Here is an 18786-nt window from a genome sequence, read left to right on the forward strand (position 1 = left end):
TTCCATTGGCAGTTCTGTGACCAGAAGGGGTGGTCTACTTAGAAAATAATCTTAAATTCCCTTAACACAAGTTCAATGCATAACAATTCAACTTCCATAATAGTTGAAAGGAATTCTTTAGTGATATATATTAGCCTCAAATAGTTCCTCAGGGGTTATGAGCAACTTAGCAACTAAATCCACAATTTTTTGTGGATTGCATAAAAGTAGACAGTAGAGGTGACTGAATTACTTGCGTATTCTATCCATTGGTGATGATTCTTACTATGTAGAGAAGATTAGGATTCTTACTAAAATTGAGTTTAGTGAATGGATACAGAAACAGCACTGCTGCAAATGCTGACATTTGTTGTTTTTCTTAAAGCAACTGAAATCAGGTTACCAGAGAACTTTAGATTTTTTTTTAAATGAAGATTTTTAAATGAAGGCCTTTTTGATTGTGGGGGAAAAGCTTGAAATCATGATCCCTAAAGGTGCTAACTCCAAAAGGCAAATAAATTTATATGATTTTTTTGGTGGACAGGATTTTGACTTCTGAATGTTTTGGGCTGGCAGCATTGAAACAGTTTGTAATGTGATCTGTTGCTTGGGTTTAGTCTTTAATTTACTTTGACTGTATTATTTCATTTTCTTTTTTGTGCCAGTTACTGCTGGTAGAGTTGTGCAAGGAAATGCTGACAGAAGCAAATATGATGTTAGCATGGGTATATCCAAGGTGCCGAACTAAACAGTGATTAAATGCAGTGCTTTATTTGCTCAGTTTTGCAGATTAAATCAGAGTGCCAAATAAAAAAACCAAACCAGATGATAATTTTCAAAATGTGTATTATTTTCTTTTTCCTCTGCTCAGGATTTATTGTGATGTCGTTACAAACTGTTGCACATTTACCTAAATTACATTACATTCACTTTTTTGCAGCTTTGGTTCTTTTTTCACTCACTACTGGAGTAGCTCTTTTTAAAGAATTTGAATTCTTCAGTGAGATTTGTCAGATCATCTAGCTGAGCAATACTTAAGCATGAATGTAGTCTCTTATTTCATTGCTGCACATCAGCCTTGTCTCAGCACCATTAGGACCCTTTGATCCATGGTAAAGTGCTTCCATTTCTTCACAACTACTGTCTAGTTGAAAACTATCTGTCATTCTTTAGGGCATGCTGCCAACTAAAAATTATGCGTGTCTTTAAAATTCCTTACCTGCTGTGTCAGTTGGATCCTTGGATTATGGGTAGCTGGAGGAGATTAGAGAGACTATTTCTTTATTTTGTGCTTTCAACAGCATTTTGTGTATAGTCAGTTTTGTAGTTTTACTCTGTTCTTTTTGTGAATGTTGTGTAGCCCAACAGGGCAGGAAGAAAAACGGATTGGCCGAGGAGATTTGGGAGGCAAGTGTAAAACTTGAAACAACTTTTAGCTTGTTTTATTTTAATACTGAGCAGTTAAAAAGGGGGACAATCAGTTGTGATGCCCTGCTACTGCCTTCAAATAGTACCATATGGAATGGGTACTTTATAGCACTTAACAGAACTTCAGTTCTTTGAGTGCTTGCTTATGTCCATTCCATATAGGTGTGCGCGCTACATGTGCATGAGTTCTGTAAGCTTTTTACCCTTAGCAGTACCTGTTGGGCCAATTAGGGAGCCCCCGGAATGGCGCCTCTATATTGGCGCATGTATAGTCCTGCTGGCCCCTCACCCCTTCAGTTTCTTCTTGTCACCTGTGACAGCTGCTGGAATGCTTGGCCTGGGATCTTGCAAGTGTGCCCTTAGCATTCTTTCTTCCTCTGAATTACTTGTAAAAAGTTCTTTCAATTCCAAATAGAGGGTGGGTAGTTCTGAAAGTTTCAGTGTTAAACTTAGGTGTTGCATTCCATTCCCTGGAGGGAAGAGAGGGGAATGCCTCAGGGCTTCAAGCCCTGGGCATGGTGCCAGAAGCCTATGCCCTGTGGGGGGGAGGACCCCAACAAGGAATGCCTTGAGTGTCTTTTAAAGGGACATTTGCCTGATGCCTGCAAGATTTGTAGGTCATTCGAGCCTAGGACCAAAAGAGTGCGTGATAATAGGCTGAAATTGCTCTTGGAGTCTGCACGCCAACCTGCGGCACTGGCCTCCGCGCCATCTGTGAGAAATGCATCAGTGTCGGTGCATGAGACAGATGCCACGCCAAGGCATTTTGCAGTGTCAGGCCGCTCCACAGCACCGATCCCAGTCCCCAGTACTGAGGACATCTAAGAAGATAAGGAGAGGTTGTGTCTGTCACGAAGGGAGCATGGGGTGCGTCCGCAGTGGGGACACCCAAAAGCTCTATCCTTGCCCAGGTGCAATGCTGCTTCTGGGCCGCAAAGGTAGTGGAGGACGTGTTTGCTGTGGCCTGTGAGCTAACAAAGCTCACTTTCTCAACAAGTCCGGCACTGGGTAGGAACGACTCCTGTGTGCGTTGCCAGGTGGAGAAGCAGCCAGTACCGAAACCTGCAGCATTGAGAGCTTCTCCATCGGCACGGACCACCGTGCCCTGACTCTCCAACAGTTCTGCCTTAGGGGCTGGCACTGGTCCCAATGCACAGGCCTGGCCCAAACTTGAACCATCTCGGTGCCCTCGGCACTGTCTTTGATGGAGCCCGCATGGGGGCATGTCAGTATGCTGCTACAGGCACTGGGGAAAACCAATGGCTATGGGGTACCACCACAGTTGGCACAGTTCCCCGTCGTTGCCAGCAGCACCACTGTGGTCAGCATCTGCATATTCATTGGAGTCGGATGCAGACTCGATGGAGTCCAGAGCACCCTACTATTGAGTTTTTTGTTCATGGTCTCCACACCGCTTTTGCTCTCAGCACCGATCATGTTCGAGCCACCGCTACAGGCATTCCAGCCTGCCTGTGGTTCAAACATGGCCACCACAATGGCAACCAGTAGCCGTTTTGGACCCCATGGGTGTGCCATCATGCCCAGGAGAAAGGGGCCTTGAGGTCAGCTTCAGCATCAGCATATTTGGGTCCCGGGGCACCCCTGCTTCCTAGGGCTTCAGCCTTAGAATCTAGGGCCAGCCCTTTGGGAGACTCAGCGGGTCAGCCAGAATGACCCCCCTCAGTCAGTCACGGAGGGTTCTCTTCGGCCTCACCTCCTCAAGCTCCACAGAGGGTGCGCCTCCCCCCCAAGGATCTGTCAGTCCCAAAGGACTCTTCTTCCTCTTTTCTGGATGAGGCACTGGCGGACGCATTCCCGGCTATGCTGGCTATGGACTTGCAGACCCATCAGGAGTTCTGAGGGGGCTCGCCCAAAACCTGGGGGTGCAGGCGGAGGAGGTAGCTGACGAGTCCAACCCTATAGTGGACATCCTGACTGCGGATGCCCCAGCCAGAATCACCCTTCCTTTTAGACAGTGGCTAAGATAACGAAAATACTCTGGCAAACACCTGTGTCCATTCCACCAATGCAGAAAGGGGTTGAGATGATATTTTGTGCCTTAGATGGGTCATGAGCACCTGTTCACCTGGGCTCCATTGCAGTTCAGGCCACATGCCACAAGGAGGGACAAAACCAGCCAGTACCCACCCCTGAGAGTAAAGAGCCCAAGAAGCTTGATCTCGTGGGGAAGAAAGCTTACACGACAGCAGGACTCCAACAGAGGATTGCTAACCAACAAGCAAAGCTCAGTAGATTCGCTTATAATTCCTGGGTGGCTGTTGATAGGTTTAAAGACAAACTCCCCAGGGAGTCGCGGCAAGAGTTTGGAGCTATTACCGAGAAGGGGAGGGTTGAGTCCAGGTGGCATTGGATGCAGCTGATTAGGCAGCCTGCTTAATGGCTATGAGCAGGGCTCAACAAACTATATACAATCTACTCACCCGTGGTGAGTAGATTTCAGCCACGCGCCCCGTTCATTCGCGGCATGTGCATGCACAATGCGGCTCTTGCACATGTGCAGTACGGGGCTGGCGAGTGGTTTTTGCTGCCGTTTGTCAAGCCCTGGCTATGAGTATTGTAGAAACTCATGGCTGCAGGTTTCAGGCATTTTCCTTGAGGTACACGACCACCCTACAAGACCTGCCATTTGAAGGCTCTGGTCTATTCTCAGAACAGACTGATAGTAAACTTCATAGCCTTAAGGACTCTAGGGTGACCCTGAAGTCCTTAGGTATCCATATCCCAGCCCTGCAAAGACGCTCCCTGAATCCAAGGCTGCAGAGTCCATATCAGCAGGGCCCTAGGGAGTATGGCAACAGGAGGTGGAATAGGGGCAGCAATGGCAGGGCTAACTATAGGAGGTCACATTTCTGCCTCAGGTTGGGCCGTGGGCTTGAGACAAGACCCAGGGCCCAAGATCAGGGTTTTGAAGTTGTACCTGAGGGTGAGTTAGCAGCCCCACTCCTAGATGGCCCCTTTATGAATCATCTATCCTTCCCCCAGTGCTTGGCGTACCATCACTATAGACTGGTGGGTCCTCGAGACGGTGATGGTAGAATATTCTATCCCTTTCCTGTCCTTCCACCTCCTGCTCTGTCCTTCTCCAGAGACCTCTCTTTCGAGTACCTTCTATGTTAGGTACTTACTACTAGGGGCAGTGGAAGAGGTTCTACCTGAGCTTCAGGGGAAGAGGTTCTACTCCCAGTACTTTCTAATCCCAAAGACCAAGGTTGTGTCTTCACCCCATCCTGGCCCTCGGTGTCTTCGTAAAGAGATTTGGGATGGTGACGTTAATCTCCATTATTCCCTCCCTCAGTCTAGGGAGCTGGTACGCCACCCTTGACTTAACGGATGCATACTTCCTCATTTCCATTATCCCCTTCCATGGGAGATTCCTCACTTCACAGTAGGCAAAGGTCCCTATCAGTTTGCGCTCGTCCCTATCAGTTTGCGATCCTCCCTTTTGACCTTTCCACTGTCCATAGGATGTTTATCAAGTGTATGGCAGTGGAGGCTTCCTCCATAAGGCGGATGGGGGTGCAGGTCTTTCCCCCTCTGGCTCATCAGAGGCTGGTCACAGCACCAGGTACTGTGTCCCATAGACCTGGCACGCAACCTCTTCGCCTGGCTGGGGCTTATGCTGAGCGAGGGAAAGTCCACCCTCCTCCCGACACAGCTGATAGAATTTGTGGGGGAGAGGTTAGATGCCACTACAGGGAGGCATCCCTCCCAATCAATAGCTTCATGTCCATGTGAGACATAATTCTGAAGCTCTGGGCCTCTCTGTTGCCGATGGCAAGGAGCAGTATGAGACTTCTGGATCATATGCTGGCCTGAACTTGTAAGCCAGCTGGCTTTTAGCTCAGAGGGTAGAGGCTCCTATAGTCAGCTCCTGAGGTCCCAGGTTCAAATCCGCCTTGGTGGTGGTTGCAAGTGGGGGCTCATCTGGGATCTCAACGGGGTCTTGGAAGTTCGGGGTGCGCTTCCTCACCTAGGGGAAGTACGTAACCCACACACCTAGTGTGGTTACTGAGTACTGCAAGTGGCACCTAGACCACTGCAACAGTTAAGATCAACAGACCTTTGCAGCATGGGCTGGGAGCCAGCAGGCTTTTAGCTCAGAGGGTATAGACTCCTATAGTCAGCTCCCGAGGTCCCAGGTTCAAATCCGCCTTGGTGGTGGTTACACACTTACATGGTGCAATACACCAGGTTACATTTGTGCCCACTGAAAGTGTACAACCCTGCCCACACCCCCATAGACATGGTGGTAATGGTTGGGCCAGAGGTCCTGTCAGCACTGGAATGGTGGCTGCAAGAGGACGTGGTATGTGGAGGAGTCTCCTTCACCCAGCGGTCCCCTTCGATGCAGCTGGTGACGGACGCGTCTGATGTGGGATGGGGAGCCCACCTCACTGACATCAGGACACAAGGTTATGTGGTTGTAGGAGGAGCAGTCACTACATATAAATGTCACAGAGCTGAGGTTTGTCTGGCGTGCCAGGCATTCCTGCCGCAGCTGAGAGGCAGTCATGTCTTGGATCTGACAAACAACGCAACAGCAATGTTTTATATCAATCGACAGGGCGGAGCAAGAGCCTCTCCCTTTGTCAGGAAGCTCTAGTCCTGTGGGACCTCTGCATCATGCAGAGAATCCACCGTCAAGCCTATTACCTTCTGGGAGCCCGCAACACCCTGGTGGACCGCCTCAGCAGGTTTTTCATGGCTGACGAGTAGTTCCTTAGGGAGGATGTGGTCCAACATCTCTTCCGCAGGTGGGGAACACCTCATCTAGACCTGTTCACCTCAGATGCCAACAAGAAATGCAGCCAGTTCTGCTCTTACTTGAACCACTGCCCAGGGTCGGTGGGAGAAGCCATGCTAATTCAGTGGCTCCCCTATACCTCCTGTATGCCTTTCCTCCCTCCCAACTCATAAACGAGGTCCTCTTAAGGGCATGGAGGTACAGGGCATCAATGCTTCTGGTGGCCACGGCATGGCCATGGCAACACTGGTACACCACTCTGGGGGCCCCATCATGCTGCTGCTACCTCTAGACCTATTGACTCAGGAGCTAAATCAGGGTCATCTGTGCCATTTGAACTTGCAGTTCCTCCACGTCACAGCCTGGAAGATCTGTGGCTGAGGGGCGGAGAGTTTCTCAGCTTGGATTCTGTCTGGACGGTGCTTATGGAAAGTGGAGGAAACCCTCCACTGGGGCAACGTATCTAGCCAAGTGGAAGCAATTTATGGCTTGGATGACCCAGAGTGGAGTGGAGCCCTTTCAGGCTTCTGTCCCAATGATCCTAGATTATTTGATCAAGCTGTGGCAATAAGGGTTGACCACCTCGTCAGGGAGGGTGCACCTCCCTGCTATCTTGGTGTTGCACCCGGGTGATCAGGGTGGTTCGGTGTTTGTGAATACCATAGTTTAGCACTTCCTCAAGGGCATGGACAGACTCTACCCTCATATTAGACAGCCCATCCCCCAGTGGGATATGAACCTTATGCTTCCGGGTCTTATGTGCCCTCCATTTGAGCCTATAGTTCAGCGTTCCCTGTCCCACCTCTCTTGGAAGGTAGTCTTCCTCATTGCCATTACCTCAGCCAGAAGGGTCTCAGAATTGAGGGCCCTTACATCTGAGCCCCCATACACTGTTCTTCAAGGACAAGGTGAAGCTGCATCTGCACCCGGCCTTTCTGCCTAAGGTGGTGTCCTCATTGCATTTGTCACAGGACATCTTTTTGCCGGTCTTCTGCCCCAAGCCTTATGCAGACTGGGAGGAACAGGCATTATGGTCACCAGATGTAAGAAGAGCTCTTGTGTTTTATTTAGACAGGACTAAGCCGTTTCGCAGGTCCATGCAGCTCTTCGTCTCCATGGCAGCTAGGATGAAGGGTCTTCCATTGTCGGGCCTGTGTTTGTCCTCCTGGATCGTGATGTGTTAAGACATGCTATGACCAGCCAGGGAAATGGGCCCCCCCCATCTCTGCCCATTCCACCAGAGCCCAGGCCTCCTCTACAGCTTTTCTAGCACAGGTACCAATCATAGTCATCTGTAGAGCAGCTACCTGGTCATCGGCCCATACCTTTACTAACCCCTGTGCAATCACTGAGCAGGCTATAGAGGACGCAGCTATTGGCAGAGCTGTGTTGCAGTCTGTTTCCTCCTCGGTTCCAACCCCTTCTCCGTGGTTACAGGTTGGAAGTCATCTAAATGGAATGGACAAAAGCAAGCACTTGAAAAAAAAAAAACGGTTACTTACCTCGTAACTACTGTTCTTTGAGATGTTATTCATGTCCATTCCAAATCCCACCTGCCTCCCCTTCATCAGAATGTCCGGCAAAAGAGAGCTGAGGGGGTGAGAGTCCAGCAGGGATATATATAGCGCCGCCGCTGCTCCCCGGGGCTCCCTGACTGCTAAGGATAAAAAACTTCTAGAACTCGTAAACGTGGTGCGCGCACACACCTAAATAGAATGCACATAAGCAACACATCTCAAAGAACAACAGTTATGAGGTAACTGTTTTTCTCCACAAAGGCCTGACATTTTTCTTGTCTCCATTCCCCTTCCGCTGCTCTACTGAAAATTGCCCCTTCAACACAGAGGGAGCCTTGCTGTGGAGGATGGGCATGAGGCTTCAACTTGAGTGTCCTATCTCATCGTATCACTGGTCCAACTGCCAACAACGCTGCTTTGCCCAGAGAGATTGCAAGCATTCCACTCAGCCAATTCATGTAGGAGTGAAATTGGAGCCTCAGCATAGGACTCATAGGAACTTCCATGTATAAAAAGAACATCATTCAACTTAACACCTGAGCATGTGTCCAGAGTGCGAATGTAGATTTAAAAAAGCATTTATCCTTAGTTAATCATCTCATTATATTCTGTGACTGTCAGATCTATATTACTGCATTAAGGCAACACTTTAAATCCGCTTCTCTTTGGTTTTGTGGAAAAATAATTGTAATGAAATAGATTGCTTTCACCTCCCATACGGTTACCCTTTTCAGTGCTTCAATGTATTAATATGAAGTTCACATGTAGCATTGAAATGATTTGTTTAACTTTTGCTCAAAAACCCATGACTTGATGCTGATTATCTTTTGGTTAAGATTTGGAGAAGGTTATGGCTAGGCAGCTCTCAGTATATAGATGCCATACCATCATCTTTTTGACTGTTTTCAATCAGGGTTCTTGTTCAAGATCTGTTTATGGCATAGAAATTGTTGATGCAGTTGATTATCTCCCAGCATAATTATTGCCAGGAGACATTTAAGAGTAAGTCAGATAAATATCTCCTGGTTTAAAACATGATGTGGACATACTCTTGGTTTGTGATTTGTGTTTTCTTGTACAAAGAGAATGTCTTGCTACTGCTATTTTTTTCTTAATATGTCTAATCTCTCAATATACTTTGAATGCAGAGCCACAGTGGGTATAGCTACGGGGACCTGGCAAGAGCTGGAACCTAGTCAGCCTGATTGTGCCGGCTCCGGAGCTCCTTTCAATGCAGAGCCACAGCTGCTAATCACGTATCCAACATTTTTTTGTTGTTGTTGGCTACATGGTTACTGGATTACATGCTTCCTAACATCCCTAATTTTAATTACAAATAGATTGACGTTTGCATTTTTCAATTAAGGCCCACTGTGTGTAGCCTGACATTTTACAGATGAACTTTCATAGTGTTAGCTTGTTGAGTCACTTATATTCAAGCAGAATGGAAAAGCAGCTATATGTGCTTGGTTTGCTAGCATTCCTCATAGTTTTGTTTGGGTACTTAATATTCCAGTAGATCTAAATCTATGCATAATGGTCTGAGTACATGGGCTGGACCAGGGCTTTAGTACAGGCAGTCCCCGGGTTACATGGATCCGACTTACATCGGATCCCTACTTACAAACGGGGTGAGGCAACCCCGCACTAGCTGCTTCCACCCCCTGCAGACCAGGGAGACACGAAGCTAGCGCCCCTCCCCCCCTTCCCAGGGAGATGCGGAGCGGCTTTTCTCAGCAGACACCTCAGCTTGAGAATAAAGGACTGAGGGAAGTGAGGTGTGGGAGAATAAAACTGAGCTCTGGAGAAATGTTTGGCTAGAGTTTCCCCTACAATATGTACCAGTTCCGACTTACCTACAAATTCAACTTAAGAACAAACCTACAGTCCCTATCTTGTACGTAACCCGGGGACTGCCTGTATCTAGAAGGTTTGGGGTCTTTAGCTCCTGCAAGAATGTTAAAAATGTCAAAGTATACAAGCCTCCATTATAAATACACTATTTGCCAGTTTTTGGGATGTTTTTTCACTTTAATATTTTTTAAACTCTTATCCAAACCCCACAGAAGCCAGCAAGCTTGTCATGTCGTATGTAGCAGCTGTGTGTGGAAAAGGAGCAGAAGTTAATCAAGTAAAAGAACAACTTTTACAGTCAAATCCAGTGCTTGAAGGTAAGAATCTAGTAATGCAGTGGTATTTTTTTTTTTAAGAATAAAATAATTTTACAAAAAACAGGTGTGTAAAACAATAAACCAGCATACATGTTTGCCTGTCTTTTTTTCCTAAGGCTTGCCATTCCCTGGATCTAGGGGAAGATCTAACTCTTTGATTTCTCTGTAGAGCTGTTTATTGTACCCACCCTGTTCCACTGATAGCCTCTGACAATTGACTCTCACATGCTTTTAAATTGTTCAGAGTTCTTTTGCTCTCTGCACTCCTACCATGGCAAAGCAGAACTTTCATGTTCCTTGGAGACAAGAGGGATGGCAGCCTTGATGATAGTAGTTTCCCTATTGTCTTATAATTGCCCTTCCCAGAGATTTTTGGAGGTTGCTTATCTGGATTCATTGTCTTGTCTCACTGCTAGCCCTTCTGACAACCTCCTTTTAAGATGGAACAGTACATCCATACAAGCCTTATAATGCAATTTACAGTGACTTCACCTGGCTGACCAGATCACAAGCCGTGTTCATGTTATTTCTTCTCAATATTCTTAAATTGTGTTATATGATATAGGGATGTGAACAACTAGTTGATTATCCAATAAGCAAATGCTTATCAGGTAGTCGACACACTAGTTGACTAGTCACTTCCCTCCCTGCTGCCTCTATCAGAAAGAGGCAGTGGGGGCGGGGGGAGGCAAAGAGGGAGTGCTTCAGAGTGGCAGCGCTGTGTGGGGCCTGGGACTGGGGCCTGGGCTTCACATGGTGCTGCTGCTTTGAAACCCCGTGTGGAGCCCAGGGTCTGCCATTTTGAAATGCCATGTGCCCAGCTGGCCCTGGGGTTCATGCATTTCAAAGAGGCAGCGCCACATGGAGCCTGGGGTCAGCTGGGGACTGCTTGAGTCCCCCACTGGTCCCATGCTCCCCACAGCGCTTTTGCCTTTGAAGTGTAGCAACAGCCCTGTGGAGGCACCCTTATCGACTAATCGAATAGTTGATGTAAATTGTATCGACTATTTGATTAGCCAATTAATCTAAATTTAACATCCCTAGTATGATGACAGTATGTATGGGCATTTAGCACTGCTATTTGTGCTGGCTGTCACTGTGATCAACTTTTGGTTGCATTCCAGCAGAAGAGAATCTTCCCATGTTTTACAATAATGATGCTATAGCCGTGTACAGCTGCTGTCTATATTCTTTTATGCAAATTAAGCATCTTTGATCATGTTCTGTACATGGTTATAAATGAAGCTCGTGTGTAGCATTGTCTTTAATGGGGTCATTGCTGAAAAGAAGACTTATTGCACGGCATAACCTCTTTTAAACGATTATTTCACTTACCCCGGCCTTCGAGAGCAGCAAACTCTTTTGGCTCCAGTTCTTTGACCCAGAATAGTCTTTTCATGCAAATTTGTTAAAGCTGAGAAACATGTATTTCTCCATCCAAAGTGTCAGCTTCACTTGAGTACTAGACATATACCTCTATGTTTAGTGACAACTAGCTCAAAGTCTTCTGCAATGAGCATGAGCGCTGTATTTCCTAATAGCAAGAGACATTGTTCCCATTTGACAAACACAAATGTGCAGTATGAAATCTAATCCTTTAACTTGCCTCACCGTTTATTTGGAATTCATGTTGCATGCATGTTGCAAGATGGTAGTTCCCAGGCATAGTTCAACACCATGTTGGTCCTAGGGATGTAAATCCCATTTAAAATGTTAACCGGTTAAACTATATGTTTAACCACTTAACTGGTCCACTGTGTTGTGGTAGTGGTGGGTCACTGGAGCAGGTCCCGCAGCATGGCATGGTGGGCCTAGCTGGACTGCAGCCTTTAGTGCAGGAAGCTATTCTGGTTGGGCTGGGTGCCAGTTAACTAGTTATCCCGGTAAGATGCCAGTAAGGCAATGCTTACCGGTTAACTGGTTATCCCTTCACAGCCCTAGTTGAACCTAGTCCTGGGAGCGTTTTCTCTTTACTGGTTCTTCTTGTTAGAAAACTTCAAACTAAACCGATTTTCTAATCTACAATCAACAGTTTTGTTTTTGTTTTTCAAAATAGGCCCAGGTCAGGCTAGGACTATGCCTTTGCTATTGGTACTACAATGGCACAGCTGTGCTGCTTAGCACCATAGTATAGATACTTCCTACAGCGATGGGGAAAGGGTTTCTGTCACTGTGGGAACTCAGCCTCCCCGAGCAATGTAACTCGGTTAACAGAAGCATTCCCCTGCTATACCTCGCTGAGTCTGCACTGGGTTTAGGTCAGCACAGCTGTGGCACCTAGGGGTGTGGATTTATCACAGTAGTGATGCCAACTGAACTTTTAAGCACAGACCAGGCCTAAAGCAGTGTGGAGGTTCACCTCTAAGCCCTCTGTAAACAGAGAAGTTGCACTGATTTAACTGTTACATGTTAAGATGTGACTTTAGCCAAATCAAACTGCTGTTTGGACAGTCTTACTAAGCCTGGCTTATTTCTATTTAGTTTAAATCGACTAGGAACTGATTTGAACTAAGCTGAAACAAGCCCCTCTTTAATCCAGTGGTCTCCAACCTTTTTAACCACAAGATCTCTTTTTCAATTTAAGTGCAATGTAGGGATGTGAACAACTAGTTGACTATCTGATAAACAAATGCTTGTCGGATAGTTGACACGAGTCGACTAGGCCCCCCCCCCCTTTGCTTCCTCTATCACAAAGAGGCTGCAAGTGGGGGTAGAGGGAGGAGGGTGTGCTTTAAAGTGGCAGCGCTGCGTGGAGCCCAGGGCCAACTTGGAGTCCCCAGCTGGCTGTACATGGCGTTCTAAAGCGGCAGTGCCACATGGAGCCAGGGAGTACGGGGCCCCGCAGACTTTCACCTTTGAAGTGTGGCAACAACAGTGTAGCAAATTGCATCGACTCTTCGATTAGCCCATTAATCTAAACTTAACATCCCTAGTGCAATGTAAGATCTTCCTCAAACCCAAACACTTACCCCGCTTCCTTTTTGCCTCTGCTGCACCCCTTCTCTGAGGCCTCCTCCTGCTCACTCCATCCCTCTTGCTCCTCACACCTCATTCACTTTCATCAGGCTGGAGTAGGGGTTGGGGTGCAGACCTTGATCTTTGGCCAAAGGGTTCAGAGTGTGGGAGGGGCTCCGAGGTTAGCCCAGGCCAGGAGATTGGGGCCCAAGAAGGGGGTACAGGGGGCAAGCTCTTGGAAGGAGTTTTGGTGTAGGGGGACTCGTGTCTGGGGCAGGAGGGGGGTTCAGGACTGGGACAGGAATTCAGAATGCAGGCTCTGGCTGGGCACTTTTTAACTGAGACTGCTTCCGGTTGGTGGAGCAATGGAGTTAAGGCAGGTCTACTCCTGGCCTGGCCCTGTACCACTCCTGAAAGCAGCTGGCATGTACAGCAATAGCTCCATTGCACCACATGCTGCCCCGTCATCTACAGGCACTGAGCCCACATCTTCTACTGGCCATGGTTCCCTGTTATTGATCAATGGGAGCTGCAGGAGTGGTGTCTACAGGCAAGGACAGCCTGTGGAGACCCCCTGCCCTGCCTTTCTCAGGGGCTGCAGGGACATGCCAGCCACTTCCAGGAGCAGCAGTTACCACGGGGATAATTACTCCAGCCATGACAGGTTTGGCATTTTAGAACTCACTACTCAAAGCATTAAATTATGAAATGCACAGACCAGTCAAAAACCAAAAACAACACACTTTGCAATCAGTACAAGTAGTAACAACAACCCACTACGTACGTGTTGGGTTGGGGGATATGAGTGGAGGACAGTGTGTGTTTGTGAGAATGACAGACACACAATGTATGAGTGTTAGCCGGTGGCCGGGGTAATGAGTGGTCTGTGAGCCCTATCACACCCGAGTCTTTAACTGCTAGGACAAAGTCCCTTCGCAGCGGGCAGCCAGGGAGGCTAACGGGTGCCCCAGGAGTCTGCCCCGTGGAGGTGGCGCGACTCAATGCTCAGCTCTTACTGCGTTTACCCCTGACCATGGCAAGATAGCCAAACCTGCTATGGTTCCTTTTGATTGTACTTGGTTCTGTTACAGCAACAGGAGGAGTCAGGTTAAAGCTTAAACAGTTACTATTGTATTGTTACAAGGCAAGCTTAGCTGTTAAATGTTACTGCTGTGTTACAGATAACACAGCCACTACAAAGACAAGACAGAAAAATACAATAAAAGTCACTTAAAGGTACCGTGGAACCCTTTTGGTTCTCTGAGCTCTTATTGAAATGCACGCAAAATAGACACCTCGCAGGTATATTCTCACCCCTGCGATCCGAACTCCGGCAAAGCCAGAGTTTCTCTCAATCCCAATCTCAATCTCTCAATTTCGCTCTACTCTGCACTAGTTAGGCCTCAGCTGGAGTACTGTGTCCAGTTCTGGGCGCCACATTTCAAGAAAGATGTGGAGAAATTGGAAAGGGTACAGAGAAGAGCAACAAGAATGATTAAAGGTCTAGAGAACATGACCTATGAAGCCAGGCTTCATGAACTGGGCTTGTTTAGTTTGGAAAAAAGAAGTTTAAGGGGGGACATGATAGCGGTTTTCAAATATCTAAAAGGGTGTCACAAGGAGGAAGGAGAAAATTTGTTCCTCTTGGTTTCTGAGGACAGGACAAGGAGTAATGGGCTTAAAGTGCAGCAGGGGAGGTTTAGATTGGACATTAGGAAAAAATTCCTAACTGTCAGGGTGGTCAAATATTGGAATAAATTGCCAAGGGAGGTGGTGGAATCTCCCTCTCTGGAGATATTTAAGAACAGGTTAGATAGACCTCTGTCAGGGATGGTGTAGACGGAGCTTGGTCCTGCCTTGAGGGCGGGGGCCTGGACTCGATGACCTTTCGAGGTCCCTTCCAGTCCTATTATTCTATGATTCTATGAAGCAGTTGGTACAAGACGAAGGTGTCCCTAAAGTCTCGGGTGTCCAAGACCGCCTGACCAGCAGGTATATGGGTGGCTCTCCAATTAGAGGGGGGCACAGGGCCCCACTTGATACCCCTGTGGTCACATAGACGCTTCTCTTGTGATTAAAATGCCAATTAAGTTGGAATGTCTTTGTGATGCCCATTCCCACAGCGGGTCCAAAGTTTAATTTGCACCTGTGAGGTGGAGGTAACTAAATCATTAGGGCTGGACGTTCTTTTCTGATGGGGCGGCAGATTCTTCTTCGGGACGGTGTGTAGGCGTGTCAATACTGGTACCAATCAAAGGCAGCCCAAGGCCCCGATCGCCTGCTGGCTCAGTTGCCGCTGTTATCTGGTTCCTGTCTAGCATCCAGGGCCATAGTTATACCAGCACCTCTGGAGGCCCTGGAGCCTTTGAAGACAGAGTTTCGTAGGGAGGGGTGGGGAGGGTGTCTGTCTGGCTACAGTGAGTGACAGAGATTTGCATTGCCAAGTTCCCTCCATCCCCTTCTCTCCATGTGGAGATAGGGTACAGAAGTGGGGGGGAGAAGGGACACCCCGACATCAGTGTCCCCTCTCTTCTCCCTCCCACACCTTGCACAGCAAGCAGGAGGCTCCTAGTCAGGATCACCTGTGAGGCGCCAAGATCTACTGGTTGGTGACCACTGCTTTGATCCGAATAAGTGTGTGTGGTGTATTAGCTAAACCAGTGCAAGTTTCTCATGTAGGCATGGCTTTAATCTCCTTCCATACTCTTGTGTTTGGCCAGTTTCTGGGCGAGCAACTCTTGCTACCAGAAACTTAGCCTTCAGTTTTGGTAGTTAACAAACTAATGTTTTGCTACTGAACATTTCCAAAAGAAAAGTTATGTTTCCTATTTGCTGAATTTGTAGCTTGTTTGGACAGTAAAATGTTCGTAGAAGATCTGAAATGTCATGATACATTTAGTCTAGATCAAGGGTGGGCAAATACCAGCCCGCAGGTCGGATTCAGTACATGAGGGTTAGCCCCTGGCAGGTTCCCAGACCATCATATTTATTTGTGCCTCTGTAGATATAGGGGACCGCTGCTCCTCTTGGCCACAGATTGCCGTTCCCAATCAATGGGAGCTGCAATTGTCCGTACCGGCGGAGGCACAGGTAAATATGGCTAACCCTTGTGAATAGCTGCTGTTTTATTGTCCACCTGTGGAATAGATGCAATTCTGCCACTACTTAATTTCACTTTATAACACTTTTGTATTTGCCTGTTTTTTTCCTTTTTTTTAAAACCCCAAATCTATCTTGTTTAGGAGTTCACCCTCATGTCCTAGGTCTTCATTTGTCACATAATAAACCCATCTTCAGCAACTGACAATGATGTGTCAAACACAGGATAATGTTTTGTTTTCCAAAAATGTGCAATTTTGTTTGTTTTTTGCATATAGTTTTGGCTTGTTTTGTAGTCTTTAACCATTTTTACCATGTTTCATTTATTTTTTTCCTTCCAGCTTTTGGAAATGCCAAAACTGTAAGAAATGACAACTCTTCTAGATTTGTAAGTATATGTACAAGGCGCAGAATTATCATGCATGTCATGTAAAGGAAATAATTCCTATCAAAGGTTAGAGTTTGATATGTAATTACAGAAATCTGAGCAGTATCGGGTATATATGGAACAGATGTTCTAAAAGGCATTACTGCTCATCTGCAGTATGTTTTTTTAAGTCTGTGAAGAAAACATTTAAATGGAGTGTCAACTTGTTCCATACCAAATTTTGCCATGCCTTGAAATGGTTAGACCTTAACCTTAGCATGGAGACCCCATACAATTTCCCTTAGCCAATGTAGATCTTTCCCTCGTTGCTTCACAAAAAGCTTTTAAAACGTAGTCCAGCACCAGCTGGTTCACCAGAATGTAGGGGTTTGTAGCTGTGGACGTTAATCTCTATTGAGGTATAAAAAAGACCATCAGTCACTTACCACAAATTCCTTAGCAATTCTGGAATGTGAGTAATCCACATGGCACTGTCTACTGTTAGTCAAGCTATATGCCAGGAGGAAGAGGATCACTTAAAATCCCACCTGGCGCTTGGGTACATACCTGAGCAGCTAGCCTGAGTGGCTGCATGTGCCACCACAGCCATGTTGCTATTTTTTTTGCAAACTAGCTTAAGCAGAGCCAGTCTGTTTACCTCTACTGGGAGGGACCCCTGTAGCTGCTGTGTAAATATACCCAGACCTCCAAAAAATCCTTTTCCTCCCCGGGATTGGAGGCCTCATCCTAGCATAGTAGGTTTTTGTAAACTCAATCTGCCCTGTGAAGAATGGCATTCAGTTATCATGCTTCCTAATTACTTTATTGTATGCAGGAGAGTCCTTTCCTCCTAAAGCTAAGCTAACTCTTGCTTGATTAGTGGCTTCTATCACTTGGGCCTTGAGTAGCTGAGAAAATAGATACTTTCTTAGGTCAGACCTGTAAACATCAATGATTCTTTTTCAGATGTGTAGTTATTGCTATATTATACTTTGCAGGCATTGATAAGTTTTCATGACATTTTTACAAGGCTGAACTTGAATTCAAAAAGGGGAGAGGGTGTTGAGCCACTCTTCTTTTGTCATCGTACGTGAAAAGCTTTTATTGCAAGAAATGAATGACCATGTCATTTGAAAGGGAAGCATTTTTGTCCTAGCACTCCTTATGATACCAGCCAAAATGCTTGGAAAATCTTTGATGTAAGGTATTTAATGTTTCATTTCACCCAAGATAACCTCTCGCTTTATGAATAATTGCTTAATTCCATGATTAGTTGTGTCCCTTGTTCTAAAAATGCATTTAGTCTCTTGGTAAAAGATTGTTGCTTTCTGACTTTAACATAAAATTAGACTGAAAACCAAAGTACGCAAGTGAGAGCTAAATTTGAGAGTCGCCACTTATCTGGCTGGACAAAAACATAATTATACCTCAGCTAGACTTGGTGCTATTCCTGACACAGTTGGCTGCCTAAGAAGTCATGTGATAGGAGCAGTGCGCATGATATCATCTCTCCCCCCCTTTTTGTTTTTAACTTTTCATCTTTAATTCAGATTCATTTTGCTGGTAGGAGGTTTCTACATGTGTTTACTCTTCAGTTCAGGGTCATTTATCATCTTGACTGTTCTGGTTTTCTATTCTGGATTTGTACTCTGCAAGTCAGGGCCGCCTTAACAAAAGATTTCATCCTAAAACCAAATGTGAAACTATAGGAGCTGGCAATTGGCAGTAAATATAATTGCTGCTAATAAGCAGCAACTATATGTTTGGAGATGCAAAAGAATGAGCAGCACCCATCCCCAACTTTCTCATGAGAGCTAACTGTGGAAAGCCACAGAGAAGGGCTCGTCTACACAGCAGTGTTAGTCCAAGGTTCCATCTCAGACTAGAGCCTAATCCTCTTTCCATCTACAGGCAAAATCATGCTAATTTACGGCTTGGGTCCAGGGTCCCAGAACCCCGTGGGATGGAGGGAATGAGCCTAAATTAAGCCATGATACAGGTTTTAAGCCCTATTGCTTTGCAGTGTAGACACGAGTTCTGTCTGGGTGTCTGCTGAAAGTATCCCATAATTCCATGGACCAACTTTCAATATGGGTTGAAATGCATTAGAATATCTTTGCAGCCTTAATGGGGCTCCACATAAATACTGTGGTCCTCCTGGGTAGAATTTAGGGGCGCAGTTCAGCTGGAGAGCTGCTTTTGACAGGGGAAGGTCTCCTCCCAAACTCTAGCCCAATAGCCGGTAGGAGATTGTCCTGCTGCTTCCATATAGCTGAGTCTGATCTGACTGCTCCTCTGATTGACCCTGCTTGTTTTTTTGAATTGGACAGAGTAGGGTGGTTTTATCTCAGACATTGTAGACTGTAGAGCAGAGTCTCAAATGCCCAGCCTTCAGGCCAGTCTTGGCTGGAGTGATTGTATGCTGCTTCCCCTGTGACTCCTGCCGCCATGTGGAGTGTGGGGGCACACAACTGCTGCCAGCTTGTGGTGCCTGGCTTCCCCTCC

General features: G+C 46.6%; 1 protein-coding gene across 4 annotated transcripts in view; it reads left to right on the forward strand.

Moving 5' to 3' along the window:
• MYO1B (myosin IB) overlaps positions 1–18786 on the forward strand; it is a 197340-nt gene that overhangs the window by 96942 nt on the left and 81612 nt on the right. For all 4 annotated transcript variants that reach the window (XM_075934204.1, XM_075934205.1, XM_075934206.1 and 1 more), the window contains exons 5-6: positions 9756–9860; positions 16256–16302. In XM_075934204.1, the coding sequence (XP_075790319.1) occupies positions 9756–9860; positions 16256–16302 (152 nt within the window). The remainder of the gene's footprint in view (positions 1–9755; positions 9861–16255; positions 16303–18786) is intronic.

Source organism: Pelodiscus sinensis, chromosome 7, assembly GCF_049634645.1.
Source record: "Pelodiscus sinensis isolate JC-2024 chromosome 7, ASM4963464v1, whole genome shotgun sequence".
Taxonomy (NCBI): domain Eukaryota; kingdom Metazoa; phylum Chordata; order Testudines; family Trionychidae; genus Pelodiscus; species Pelodiscus sinensis.